This window comes from Camellia sinensis, chromosome 7, assembly GCF_055761805.1.
Source record: "Camellia sinensis isolate YWXY chromosome 7, ASM5576180v1, whole genome shotgun sequence".
Classification (NCBI taxonomy): domain Eukaryota; kingdom Viridiplantae; phylum Streptophyta; class Magnoliopsida; order Ericales; family Theaceae; genus Camellia; species Camellia sinensis.
This window is the reverse complement of record NC_138967.1, coordinates 109646012-109661597: the sequence shown is the minus strand read 5'-3', so window position 1 is coordinate 109661597 and position 15586 is coordinate 109646012. Positions and strand designations below refer to the sequence as shown.

The window sequence follows — 15586 nt, the reverse complement described above, 5'->3', positions numbered from 1 at the left end:
AAATACACAAGTGTAGTCAACAACATATATCATGAGTTCGAGTCAAGTTCTTTAGATCCCCAGCGGAGTCGCCAGAAACTGTAGACGTCCCCGAACGCCCCGGGAGGGATGAGTCCCCCGTTCTGTTCATTTGGGGTCACTATAGCTCAGGACTCTCAAATTGTCACGGTTCTAAGTCTGAACCAAAGAGTCCAAATCCAGCAAATCGTTTTGAGAAAACAGATTTTTTGAAAGAAATGCCAAACATGGACTGCTTTGCCAGATACAGAGTCGCCACCTAAATATTTTATTTTGGGAAAATTTAGGAAACCCTGACTCGTTTGCCTAAGGCCACGTGTCCGTCATCACCAAAGTTGCCTCGGCTCGGGAACTTGGGTACGATTGGGGAAGGTCACTTCGTGAGCACCCCCGCTCGCCCGATCAAAGATCAGCCTCTACTAACCATGATATCTATTTTTGAAAACATTATGTGTTCTTATTCCGGTTATTAGCCTAGATTACTATGTGATGCGCACAACATACAAGTATAGACTGGATCGCCTGAATTGGAACAAAACATTTTGTTGTTTTGAAAGATGGTTTGCTACTCGCAAGTAGGCTCAAAATGCAGATTTTGCCACCCTCGGGTGGGCTTTAGAAAAGATGGTTTTGCCACTATCTAGTGGGCTTAAAACTCACAGTTGATGATTTGTCCCAATCCAAATAACCCAACCTTCACCCACAGGCATTCAGGCAGTTATATCACATAAGCATATAGCCTCATGGTAAGCATGCTATTCATGGCAGTCACTCACACGTATGCAAGGATGCTAAAGCATAAAAACTCACCGAGTACTCCAAGCCAAAACAGAAACTACATTAAAAATCATGCATGATCCTAAGTATACAGAAATGCCTAATGCAACACATGCAAAAATGCAAACTATAGCAGGCTCGGCTATTCTAAACATGGCATATGGAATGCTACAGCTAACATGTATTCAACTTGGAATTGAAATACAAATGCAGTTATTATGATGCGCCGAGCCCGGTGCATGCAAAACAGATGAATGAATGCAAACATGCTATCATACTGTATGCTAATTGAAATATGCCCTAATCTAACCATCATAAGCAGGTAAATAAAAGGGAAGAAAGACGTGGGGTTGGAAGACATACATCACACTCACCCACACTTATTACAGTTGTGCCCTCGCGCAGAGGGTCCGAATAAATAGTACAGTCCAAATAATACAGTCCAAATAAACAAACTCCTAATTAATTTACATATTAACTAAGAAAAGCTATAAACTGGCATGCAAGCCAGGGACTGCCTTGACTCTGATGAATGATGCATGTCTGGGCTGCCTTGCGCGGAAATCCACTAGGATGCCCCCGATTAGCCTCTATTTTGTAATTTTTCTTGGAAAGCGCGCCAAGCTCCGCAAGATTGCTAATTCTTGATTTGCTGCAATAGAGAGCAGGAAAGGGGCATAGTAATGTATTTTCACAAATGTATGCATGCGTCGATCCTCGTGCCACCAATCACGCATCTCGATGCATGATGGCCGAGGAGCCGAAATGTGCAACTCAATATAGAATGAATGCACATGAAAACCCAACTAAAACCTAAATCCATCATGGATAATTCGGAGTGTTAGTGACTGGGAAATTGAGACACGTTCCGTCACTCGGAGTACGAAACGTATCTCGTTTCCCATGCTCGGGCTAACCCCCATCTCAAGCACGATGCAATATGTATGATATGCATGAAATGCAACTAAGATACAACCTAGCATACACAATGCTATGAAATGGCATACACAATGCACGAGGTAACATGGCATACACAATGCGCTAATCATACAACCTAGCATACGCAATGCTATGAAATAAAATGGCATACACAATGCACAAATGGACTTACACTAACACAAGTGGACCTCAGCCACACTCACATAAGAGGCCATCAGATGAAAACAAGACAACTCGAAATGCGTGCACGCGTGCACGTAAACCGAGGACAGACCCTCAGGCACCGAAATGCCACTCTAATGAGACATGGCAAAGACATGGAATATGACATGCAAACATGCAAAAAATCAGTAGCAATATGAGGGAGAAAACAGCCCTGAAACAAGGCGAAATGACACCCGATGCATGGAATTTCTCCCGAAATGCAAAACTAGGTACATGAAATGGCTTACAGCTATACAAAGCATGCATAATTGGTACATGGAATGAAAATACAGAAGCAAGGCAGCCCCAAAATAAGCATTTTTACAGTTCAAAGCATGGCCAAACAGTAAGCACAAGTGGGACTAAATTATCACACAAAAATGGCTCCGCAAGGGACGCAATGAAGCAAGTGGTAGATGCAAAGCCCAAACAGAAAAAAGAGTCTTTTATATCACTGAATAGGGACAAAAAATATGACTACTTACAGTTTATGGCAACCCCCAAAACAATATACAAGTATGCTCAAAATGCCATGCAAGGTAGGGCCCAAAAGAGGTCAAAACACAAAGTATACAAAACATTCATCAAACAGCCAAAGACCCTTAATGAAACATGACAAGGGGGTCAAAATATGGCCACTTTCAGTTCGGACCAAGGTCCAACAACAGAAGAAAAATAGGCTAAAAAAACATGCAAAATGAGGCAAAAACATGGATTTCAAAGCAAGTAGCACATGGGGTATCTAAACAGTGATGAGCCCTTCTTCAATGTTTAAGAAGGGATCAAAACAAGCTCACTTACAGCTTATGACATTCCCCAAAACAGATTACACATAGGCCAAAAATAACATTCAAGATTAGGGCCTAAAGGAGAGATAAAGAAGGAAGTGCAAGATGGGGACCTCAAATGACAAAATTCCCTTAATGAATCATGAAATAGAGCTCAAACAAAGGGTACTTTCAGTTTTGGTCGGAGCTCAAAACAGCAAGCAAAATAGCTAGAAAAATGTTGCAAAATTAAGCTCAAAAAGAGGGAATTGGCATTTACCCTTGAAGACCAACCCTTGGTTGCTTCTTGGCTTGAGAAGTGATGTCTCCTAGCTGCTGGAAAGCTCCCCAAGCTAGTGGAAATGGAGTAGTGGTGGTGATGCTAGGTAGTGATGAAGGAATGGTGCAAGGAACTTGGATGTTTGAGCATGAAAGAGAGAGATGGAGGGAGATGATGCAAAGGGCTTGAGGGGATTTTTTTGTAACCCCAAAACCAGCAGCTGGAGCTGCTGTTATAAAGGCAAAAAGGGGGAAAATAGGGGAAAAAAATGGAGGGAAAACCAACCAAGTTTCCCTCCAAAATGGCAATCCCCTCCCAGATACCAAATCCGGGGAAAATGAATACATATTTGTAATGTACCAACCCTGAGGATCATGGCCGGCCAGTTATCCAAGCTGCAGGTGGCCGGCCGGCTACCTCCCATGGCCGGCCGGTCAAGGGTCAAAAAGGTCAATGAGAATTAGTGGCCGACGATATGATATTGGTGGCCTCCCATGTGTGCACAACACAACCATGTGGTCAAACACTGGAAAAAGTGACCCAGGAGAGAGAAAAACCCACTTTTAGGAGGGGTTCAAACGGGTCAAGCAACATTAGTGGCCGGCCACCAAAAATTGGTGGCCTCCCAGGTGTGTACATCACAAATATGTGGTTTTGGGTGCAAGAAAATGGTCCAAGGGTATTCAACATTGGCTTTGAAGTGAGAAAAATCGGGCGACGGAGGGCGATGAAGGGATAAAGTTGGCTGACAGAACAATTACTGGCCTCCCACCCTTCTACGGCCTTCCTACCAATGAAACAGAGGTCCCCGCCAAAAATGAACCAAAACCAATGCAGAATGAAGGTTCGGGGGCCGAAACACGCAGTTTCGGGCCCCGAAAACGGGCTGTTAAGCACCGGGAGTGGTGTTCGACCACGAAGTCGGTCTCTCGGAGCGTAGTGTCCCTCAAAAGGGAGAAAATAAGATGTATGCCAAAAATCGGAGCAAACGGAGATGGTTAAGCGGTCCCGAACCGAGGCACACGACCAACGATTTCGAAAAATCAGAAACCGGACTCCAAACGGGCAAAATGGCCTACGACCATGAAACGTAGCCTACGGCCACTGAGAGATGGTCTACGAGACCTCTCCCTCCCTTCGCGAAGAGAAAACATAGAAAATCGAGCCTGGTTCGCCAACCGAGGCAATGCATGAAAGAGTCCGAAAGTCCGGAGGCAGGGCTCGCAGCCGAGACTCTGAAACTTCTGAACGAGCACGATATGCAACATCACCAAGCGCTCAATCGGTGACGTCTAAGCCTTAAGGTCGGTCAAAAATGGGGTGTCTACAATGCCACAGTAACAACTCCAAAGGAATGAGCTAACCAATAACAAGAGTCTTCAACCCCTTCATTCAGCCTAGGTGCATTCTGTAACAAATCATTAAGTTTCAGCACCTCCTCCTCTTCCCAAGCAAAGAGAGGCCTTCTAAAGTCAAGTTTCCAGTCACTATCCACTCCCCTTCAATGGAAAAAATCAAACAGAATGCCATCATTTTCAACTGACAGAGTGAATAATCTGGGGAATTCCATACTCAGACTTTGATTGTTAAACCACCTGTCAACCCATAATTTTAATCTTCTACCATTACCAACAACTAACTTGAAATTTTGCAAAAAGAAATCTTGCAAGGCAAGATTTGCAGAAGCCACTGATAGTACGTCTTGCCAGAGATTAGACATCAACACTGAATCTAAATCTACTACTAGTGGGTTCCATTTGCCACCCACACCTCCATACTTACTACAAACTACTTGTTTCCACAAAGTTGACCTTTATTTGCCATACCTCCACCACCACTTAGTTAGTAGGCACTCATTAACCTGACTTAGATTTCTCACACCTAACCCACCTTGATTTTTTCTTAGACAAACCTCCTTCTAATTGACTAAGTGCACTTTTTTCCTGATTTCAGATACTCCCCACAAAAAATTGGCTTGAATTATGTCTAATGATTTTGCAATACCCACTGGCATCTTGAAGATGGATAGGAAATAGATTGGCAAGCTGGACAAAACGGACTTTATGAGAGTTAATCTTCCTACAAAAGACAAATACCTCCTCTTCCATGAAGCTAACTTCCTCTTGAACTTATCCACCATTGGTTTCCATGTGCTCGGCCTCCTTGGATTTGCTCCTAACGGTAGCCCCAGATAGTTCATTGGCAACTTTTGGCTAAGGCAGTTAAGTTTTGTTGCTAAAACCTTCACAAAATCATCCTGGACACCTACCCCATACACTGCACTTGTATGAAAATTTATTTTGAGACCTGACATCAACTCGAAGCATCTTATGATTTTTTTCACAGCCACAATTTCCTCTCAATCAACTTCACAAAATATAATAGTATCATTAGTGAACTACAAGTGTGATAGTTTCAACTCATTTGGTCCTACTATTACTCCTCTAATCAAACCCTCTTCTTTTGCTCTTTTCATAAGAATATTAAGGCCCTCTGCTACAATGTTAAAGAGGAACGGTGAAAGTGGGTCACTTTGCCTGAGGCCTTTCATGGGGGGAAAACTCCGATGTAGGTGATCCATTTACTAGTACTGATATTCTAGCTGTAGATAAACAAGTCTTTATCCACCCCGTCCATTTCTCACCAAAATCGAAATTAGTCATCATTGAGTACAAGAACTCCCAATTTACTGAGTCGTATGCCTTCTCAAAGTCCAGCTTTAGGATGATTCCTTTCTTTTTTGACCTTCTCCACCAATCCACCAATTCATTGGCAATTAGGACCCCCATCTAAAATAAATCTTCCACTAAGAAACGCTGTTTGAACTTCATTAATGATCTTGGGTAAAACCTTCCTCAACCTTCTTGATAAGACTTTAGCTATTATTTTGTACATGGAGCTAACCAAACTGATTGGCCTATAGTCACCCAACCCCACATGATTTTCCTTCTTGGGAATTAAGGTAATGAATGAACTATTCACTCCTTTGGCCAACCTACCATTAGAGTGGAACTCATTCATCATCTGAACAATCTCTCCTTTCATGATGTCCCAGCATTGTTGAATACACTTTAGATTAAAACCATCCGGCCCCGGAGGTTTGTTTCCGTTGTAATCTTTAATTGCTTCATCCTCCAAAAAGTCTGCGTCCAACAAGTTAGTTGAATCTGTTTTGCCTAATTGAGGCAAAAACACCTGACAACTTTGGTCTACACCTTTATCCTTCCGTAAACAGTTGACTGAAATGATTTACCACGACTTCCTTAATCAACCCAGGTTGATCATGAAGTACTCCATTCTCATTAACTGAGTTCAACAAGTTTTTCCTTTGCCTTTTACTTGCCATTATATGAAAAAATCTGGTATTTTTATCCCCATTTTTAGCCTATACCATTCTAGATTTTTTATGCCACAGCCAATCCTTCTTCTTGTTTAGATCCCATGCTAAACTTCTAACTTTTGCCCTTCTCTTAATCTCAGAATCCTGGAGAATCCTTTCTTCAGCTTTTAAATCCCAATCATGAAGTTCTTCCTCTATTTTTTTCAACTGCTCATCAATGTTACCAAACACTTCAGAGTTCCACCTTTTCAGATGTGCTCGTAGATTTCCTAGCTTTTTTAACAACCTATAACTGGCCCAACCACTAACCTGTGATTCGTCCTAACAATTCTTTACTTCTTCTTTGAATTTAGGATGCAAACACTATGCATTGATGAACCGAAATGGTTTTGGGCCCCATTCCCTCTCATCTTCCATAAGGAATATTGGCAATGGTCATAAATTCTTCTAGGCAGCCCCCACTGTTTAAACTTGAAAACTTCCAACCACCTAGGATCGATTAAGAATCTATCAATCCTACTCCATCTATCCCCATCCAACGCATTACACCAAGTGAAATTTCTGCCTAGCATTGGCATATCTAATAGCTCTAGCTGTTCAAGCAATTCATTAAAGTCCTTCATCCTTCTATCCCTTCTAGAACATCCTTTTCTTTCACTCATGAATCTTATTTCATTAAAGTCACCACCTATACACCAGAGCATTGAAAAGGATGGTTTAAGGTTAGCTAAGGACTTCCGTAATTGTCTTCTTCTCAACATATCATTGGGTGCATACAACAACTAAAAGAATGATGTACCGTACCAGATAATAGAATGAAGTTTCTATTGCTGCAACACTCCTAAAGCTCAAAAATTTGTGGATTCCACAAGCATAACATACCACCAGCAGTCCCATTAGCACCCACCTCCATGTACTCCAACTCCTCCCATGGCCATAGTGACTTTACAAAAATATCATCTACTTTGCTTCACTTTGTCTCCTGCAACAGTAGGATATCTATCTTCCTCTCCCTGACTAAATTATTAATTTTCCTTCTCTTTTTAGGTCTTTGTAAACGTCTAACATTCCATGATAAGATAATCATAAAGAAGTTGTGCACATATCCCAGAGACCCCTATTCTTTGCCCTGAACTGGCCTAAGGAGCAACACCATCCCCTTTAATTCTCTCCAGATCCTTTTCTTCAAGATCAATTAATTTGCTAACCACCTCCTTCTCCTTTCCTTCACAGCTCAAACCTAGAATTTTTCCAACTTCAATAGTAACTTGAGCTTCACTTAGTAACTTGTTCCTTCTCCTTGAGTTAAGACTCTGCTCAATTGATAATGATATTGCAGCTATTGTTGCTCTAAAAATAGCTCCATTTTGAAAACTGTTGCGGAACATAGCACCTTTTTGTTTAAACTATTTTCGACCAAGCTTTGCCCTATTACGCAGATCAACTCCTTTCTGTTTATATCTGCTCATCTCTAGTTTAGCAGTCTGCCCTCTTCGTGATGCATTTCCTTTTTCTAACACTCTTTCTTAGGCTAGTTGTATAGCAAGAGGCCTTTGCTGAGTTGGGGCAACACAATCACTCAGGTTTAAAGGTTCATTGATGAGCCCATTTGCCAGTACGCCAGCCTGAGATCCTTGCAATACCACCTCTAAGTTTACCTCAGGGCTTGTACTCTTAGGCCCACTAAGGCTCTTGATAAGCCTAGCAGTGCAAATATGCCCTTCAACTATTTGAATTCCATTTCTTGGAGTTTCCGTAGGCACCAGATTGACCTCCAAACCTTTTCCTCTGACTTTTGTATTTCCCATGACACCTACTGTTTCTTTTACGACTCATGCAGATAAACACTCATTGCTTTTATCTTTTTCCCCTAAATCTCTACCCACTGTACCCTTTTCAACCCCTACCACATCACATTTTCTGCCCAACTCCTTCTCATTCCCTGTATTTCCATCTTCATCTTCCTCTTTACCTCTCCCACCATTTTTTGACAGTTGATCTACTTCATGTTGATCAATAGATTCAGTGGCCTCATTCTCTAGGCAAAGGCTTTTGCAATGACATGTCTTTACTGCTGTCGGTAGCTCTTCACACACTCTAACCAGAAAGCTTCATCCATTACATTCAACATTAATCACCGTATTGATGAATTCCATTCTGTTAGTGATTATTTTAACCTTCCCACACTGGAAAGAATTCTGGTTGATGATGTCTTCATCTAGTTGAACAACTTCTTCCCACAAATTGCCAATGTCTCGGAATGTACTAACACTCCACAAGGTGAATGGGACACCTACACATGAAATCCACACATATCTTTCTTGTGCAAAGCATTTTCCTTGCTCCCAATCTGTAACAGAATCACACTATTCTAACATCCACTCTTCTAGCTTTAATCTTTCCTCCTTTTTATGCTGCTCTGATTTGAAGGTTAGCACTGCTAGCCTTCCTCTTCCAACTTTGACTCTAACATCTTTCACACCTCTTCGATCAACCTCCTCCTTAAGCTCATTAACTAGACGAAAATATTTAAGTTGCACTATTAGACTGACATAAAGCCACCCATTTCCACTTTCATAGGCCTTAATAGTCAACTGCGCCCTGTCATAACTACCTCCATTCTTTACTACTTTTGCGAAAGAGCTTCTACCTACATCGTCTACCCTTCGTTGCACGAAGCTCCTTTGTTGATGCGGCAGCATCCTATCATCTCCTTTGGTTGCTGCTACATGTTGCTTATATTCACCTTTTTTGAACTCTATTTTCTTCACTTTCAGTGCCTTATTGTCACACCTCAAACCATCAGCCTTCACCACCGCCATTTCAGCAGCAACCTTGCAACCATATCTCACGAAACCGAACCTTGATCCCGTTGCTTTCCTTCTTTTTGCTAGGATGAAGGCATCCTTTACTACTCCAAACTTGTTGAACATAGTAAACAGGCTTTTTGGACTCATTGAGTTTGGAATCTCATCAGCAAAGATAGTAAATAATCCATTTTCCACTGATTTACTGCCTTGGTTACCCACACACCTTCTTCTCAGCACTGGGCTCCAGCTTCCAGCCTCCATGTTCGCGAGAAATTAAGTAATAATATTTTCAATTATCCTTATTTAGAACAAGATTCAAAATTCAGGGTCAAATGTGTCACAATTGAAAAGTCAAGGACCAAAGTGACACGAGCTCCAAACTATAGGGACTATTAGTGTAATTCACCCTTCATTTAATTTGATTGAAACGATTTAGTCCGATTAATTTTGGCGGATGCGTATTTTTTGGTAGATAGATGCAGATGAAATATTTCAAAATCCGCAAATACGGTTTAAATAGTGGATCAACCATCTCGCACCCACATGAATTCGATCCGACTATAGATGAAGTTAAAAAAAAAAAAAACTGTTAACAAGTAATAACATAGAGTAGAAAAAACAAAATATATTTTTTCGTGAAAATGAAAAATAATACCTTAAAATTATACATGGGTGGTGCCATGGCCTATTATAGACAAATAATACAATTTTTTTTTTCAGATTATTAATTATTGGAGGTTGTAAAAATTATGAATTATAATTCAAAAAAAATGTTCAAAGTTTGTAAAGTTCAAACTGTCAAATCGATCGCATCTATCTACCAACCCGCAATACCTGCACAATCCACATCCGCTAAACCAGTGGACATATGCAGATTGATTGTTTTCAATCTGCCTAATTTTGAACGGATAGCGGATGTGATACTACCTGACCCAACTCGATTTACGATCACCCCTACCCTAACCAGAAATGGCTTCCAAAATTGGCATCTTCAAGGGAGATGCTTGGATGGTAACAATATTAAATTGGGTAAATTGCATTCACCTCTCTTAAGGTTTAAGAAAATAGAGTTAGTTATACAAATTTGACATAATTAAACTGGTCTGGCACTTAATAAGGTTAAAATAGTCAAAACTAATACAAATGGTTGATAGACATTAAAATAAACAAATTAAAATATATATTTTAGTAGAACTCATATCTTTTCAACCATTATATAATTTATGAATTACGAATAAAAAATGATCTAAGTATTATATGAATAAAAACCTTGAGAAACATATGTAAACCAAAGTACATTCTTTCTACAACTTCAAAAGCAAAGTATATTCCTTCAAGTTTCAAATTTAAATTCGTTTGGGTTCTGTTTGCATTTTTATTTGTGAGGAATTTGTTCGGATAAAATAAATGGAAGGAAAAAGCTCATAAATTAAAATATTGTTTATTTTACTTTTCTTTTTCTTCTTCTTCTTTATATATATATATATATATATTATGCATAAGTTAAAGATAAAAACAGAACATTCAAGTTGTATTTGGATGCTGAGTTTATGAAAGAATTTATGCAAGAAAAATAAACAGAGAAGGAAAAAATATATAACTTTGAAATTGTACAAGGAGCAAATATTTCGGCGAGCCCGTACTCTTTTCTTCCAGGCTCCCTGTCTGTCTGATTGACCTGCGAACACAACGACGGTGAGCTATCCGGCGAGGTGTGGCCGGAAAACCCCTCCGACGGCCAAGTTAGCACACACTCAAGGATAGTGAGAGAGAGAGAGATGAGAGAGTTGAATGTCTACGTGTACCTCACCAAATGATCATCGGTCCAGCATGGGGGGCGCAGACACGCTTATATACCTTTTGCACCCCAAATCTACTCTCATTAGTCTCTCGACACGTGGTGTTGCTATCCTGTCAGCACAAATCCAGCAATCACCACCTAACCAAACTGTTAGGATATCTTGGCAGAGCCCGGCAAACCGACGGAATCACCTCGGCCTCACACGGCCGTGCTGCGCCGCATGCCCGAATGCTCACTAGCCAAGCTCCATACCACCGAGCTCAGTTGTATTCCGACAGAGCCGAGCTCGAAATAGGTCATGCGGGTAAAACAAAGGCCTTCCTACTGAGCTAAAGGCGCGAGCCTTCTTGCCGAGCAACGCAAGTAGCACGGTTCCCACCTGTGCAAGTTCAAGTAGCTCGGTCTTGTGCTTTAGCCGTGCAGCCCCATCTCCGGGCAAGCCCAAAGCTATCCTAGCCTAAACGCGCTCGGCCTTCAACTTGCCTGGCCCTTACCATGGCCCATTTCTAGCTTATAAAATCTCTCTCTCAATTGCCCTTTAATTTCGTCCGCAAAAGCGTGACCGGGATTACATGATCCGACCGGGGTAGACCCTTCCTTGGTCTGTTGTTTGCAAGACGTCAACCACACTAATTCCAGTGCTCGGTTCCTCGATTTGCTTGGCCGACGTCTCATCTCGCCTTCTTGTCTCTTCAACTCTAATGCCGCCATTAATTGGGACACGCATCGCTTGTTTGTTGGCCTCGAGCAACCAACCATCACGTCCCTTCATATTCAAAATTTTTGGCGGTCTCTCACTTTTATTTATACGTCTCTTCCCCTTCACTTTTCGTTCTTACTGACTCTCCTTCATTTTTGTTGATTCAGAGCTTCAGTTCCCTCAGCAGCTCCCACTCTTGCCCTCCTTCTGCGTTCGTGCCTGAAGGATCTGCATTTGCCTCTACTGGTAAGCTCTTTGAATCATTTTGTGGCTATTTCATTTGATGTTCCACATTCTAGGGCACAAAAACCATAGATTTTAGGGTATAGCTCCCAAAACCCTCTCATGCCCCTTGTTCTCCTTGCTGTTCTTCAGCTCCAGTGATGAACACTTGAAGATCTGGGGCGGACCGGGCTCCAGGTCTTCTTTTGATTCCAAAAAACATCAAGACCGAGTGAATTGCGAGTTTAAAGAAAACTTCTGTAGAAACCGAGGTAGGCAGAGTACTTGGCCGGTCAACCGGGCTAATATCTGGTCTGCTTGACCGGCCGAGCTTCTGAATATACCTTCGTGACCGAGGTGGTCTGGCACTCCATCTGACCGAGCTAAAGTCAAGCTCGTTTTGCGCGACTGCGCTTCCACTTACACTTGTCCTCCTTTTCCTGCAGAGTCCAAGGGGACCACACCAACTCCGAGGCTCTAAAAGACCGAGCAGCCATCAAACAAGAGTTTGTGCTAAACCACCTCAGCCGAGCTAAAACCAGCCGACCACACATGGGGCGCTACTGCTTCCTGGTCAACACCCCGGTCGCCCTAGCCGCGTTTCGGGAAGAATACGGTATCCCAGACGACGTTCGTTTAGAGCTCGGCGTTGAGGACATAGCCCCATGGGGCAGATTAGACCAGTGTCCCTTCACCGTGCTGTCCATTATAGAAAGGGGCCTCCGCTTCCCGGTTAACCCGCTGATCTGCGAATTCTTACGGTGCACCGGGCTAGCTCCAACCCAGGTCTCAACCAACACTTACAGAATAATCAATGGGATCCACGAACTGAACAACCGGCTAAGAACCAACCTAGGACTAGCTGAGATACTGCGCCAGTATACCCTCGGGCATACAGGCGATGGCCTTGCCTACTATTTACTGGGCAAGGAGAAGATAGTGACTGGCAACCCAGACAAGGACTTGCACGACGATGACTTTTTCTGGGTGTCCGGTAATTACGAAATTGTTTACGTGTCGGGCAGGTTTATCAGCAAAAATTTTGGTGAAACATGTAAGCCGTGCAAACTGCTCGGTTAGATTACTTTTCTTAACCATTTTGTACTAATGTGCTTTGTTCTTTTCCTTTTTGCAGCAATCGACGCTTTGCAAGCCAACTGCCATTATCCCAACGAAGCAACCATCAGAACCATGCATCGCTGCCGCAAGCGGGATTGCCACGAACTCCTCGGTTATGTGCCAACTTACAGGTATTCAGCTCCACACCGGAGTAAGGTTACAGACTTCCTCCGTGCACCGTCTCCCCCTCCCGATCCCACATTGCCGGACGTGCCACTTATCCAGTTGACCGAGGAAGAAGAGATGGCCAACAAAAGTCGCATCAAAAACCTCCTCACTACTACCTCCACCAGGCTACCGATCATCCCACCCCGCACAGCCGATGTCGGTCAATCGAGCGAGACCGTAGTTGCGCTGGCATCTCCTGCAGTCGGGCAGGCAAGCAAAGAGAGCCGGCGGGCTGGGAAAAGGCCGCGTTCCGACCCCTCTGTCGAGCTAGTTGCGGAGTTGAACACCGAGTAACCAGTGGTGACAACTGACCCAACACCGCCATGGAAGCCACAGCTCAAGCACCAGGGTAAAGAGATCCCGGCAACTGCATTCGTTAAAGGTGACAAGGAGCATCTTCTCGCCTTTGACCTGACTAAAGCCTTGTTGCTGCCGAGCGACGTGGTCAGTAGCGACCACGTACTGGACACCCGACTGGTGAAGTCCTCGGTTAAGTCCATGACCCGGGTAAGAACTTTGCATACTTTGTTCAAAAATTTTTTTTCAAGTGTTTGCTCGGTTTCCTCCAAGTGTTTGCTTGGTCTCCTTTCTGATCAAACTTTCTTCTTGCAGGCCATCCAGAAACAACACTTGGTGTTGGAAAGGATCCACTGACTCCGGCAGAAGGCAACCGACTCTGCTAGCCAGATCGAACACCTTCAAGCCGAGCTGGGGCGATCAAAGGCTTCACTCGAGATGGCAAATTCTGACAACTCAAGGTTGCTCGGCCAGCTAGGTGTCACCGAGCAAGAAAGGGACGCTCTCTGGACCGAGCTGGAAACGTTGAAGCAGTCAAGGAAGGAGGAGCTGGAGGATACCAACAACGCCGGTTTCAAGGAGGCTGAGGAGAACTACACAAAGCAAGTCCATGTCACCCAAGACATATACTTCAAGGCGGGTTGGAAGGCTGCTTGTGAACAGCTCGGCCAAGGATTTGGGATCGACGTGTTTGCCTCTTCCCCAGCTGTCTTCCTGCCGACATACCTAGTGCCATATGCCAACGACGTCTTCAGCGCGTTGCAGGCTAAGGCCGAGGAAGATGAAGTGGAGGACGCCGAGGAAAATGCCGAAGGTGATAACCGCCCAAAACAGGCCGACCAGAAGTAGACCAGTGTCCAGGAGACCATAACCACGGTCGACCTGGAGGTGACCGCGACCGGGGATGAATTCACAGACCTTTCTCCCTTGGTTTAGTTTTTTTTTTTTTTTTTTTTTTTTTTTTTTTTTTTCGTTTGAAAATGTAACTGGGCTACTGCCCCACCTTTTGTAATGCTATTCCTCATGAATGAAAATTTCTATTTTCTTCAAGTGTTTGCACGGTCTTCAAGCTAAATAACTTCAGCCGGACAAAATACTTTGGCAAAATAGACCATCTTGTTTAACTTATTTGACCGGAAAAGACATCTCGGTTTGAATCATAAAGTTGAGTAAATCATCAACTCAATCAACCGGAGTAAAGCATCTCGGTTGAAGTTTCACAAAAGTTGAATAAATCTTTAACTTAGTCAACCGGAGTAAAACATCTCGGTTGAAGTTCAAAGAAGTTGAGTAAATCATCAACTTAGTCAACCCGAAATAAAACATCTCGGTTGAAAACCTCAAAGTTGAGCAAATCATCAACTTAGTCAACCGGAATAAAACATCTCGGTTGAAATCTCAAAGTTGAGTAAATTATCAACTTAATTAACTGGAGTAAAACATCTCGGTTAGAATCTCAAAGTCGAGTAAATCATCAACTCAATAACTCAATTAACCGGAGTAAAACATCTCGGTTGGAATCTCAAAGTTGAGTAAATCATCAACTCAATTAACCGAAGTAAAACATCTCGGTTGGAATCTCAAAGTAAAAAACAACAATCTAAATGCTAAAGAAAAAATGAGACACTTCTATTATATTGACAAAAAGAATATTACATTCTGAAGTGTGAGGCAAAAAATTCCTTTGCACAAAAAGAACACAAAAGCTAAAAATAGTACAGTTTGAGGTTGGCTGCATTCCATGGCCGGGGTATTCCTCTTCCCTCCAAGTCCTCTAAGTGGTATGCCCCCTTGCCCGCCAGACCGGTTATCTTGTAGGGTCCTTTCCAGTTTGCCTCCAGTTTGCCTTCACCTGGCACCAGGGTATTGCCCATGACCTTCCTCAAAACCCAGTCGCCTACTTTGAATGGTCTAGGGTGCACCGTTTTGTTGTATTTTCTTCAAAACTCTTGTTGGTAGGCGGCCACATGGATAAGAGCCTTTTCTCGGCGTTCTTCGACTAGGTCCAATTCCAGGGCAATGGCTTCGGCGTTCAGCTCGAGCTCAAAACTTTCACTACGGAGGGTGGGCATACCGACTTCCAAAGGGATGACCGCCTCCATGCCATATGCCAAGGCAAAGGGAGTTTCCCCGGTGGATCGCCG

At 42.9% G+C, this 15586-nt stretch overlaps 1 protein-coding gene across 1 annotated transcript; it reads right to left on the bottom strand.

Moving 5' to 3' along the window:
- Positions 1–5751: 5751 nt before the first annotated feature.
- On the bottom strand, positions 5752–7238 carry LOC145796025 (uncharacterized). Its single transcript, XM_082880998.1, has 4 exons — positions 7208–7238; positions 6815–7013; positions 6377–6617; positions 5752–6207 (listed from the first exon to the last, which is right to left on the bottom strand). The coding sequence occupies exons 1-4, from the start codon at positions 7236–7238 to the stop codon at positions 5752–5754; spliced, it is 927 nt and encodes a 308-aa protein (XP_082737124.1).
- Between the last annotated feature and the right edge of the window lie 8348 nt (positions 7239–15586).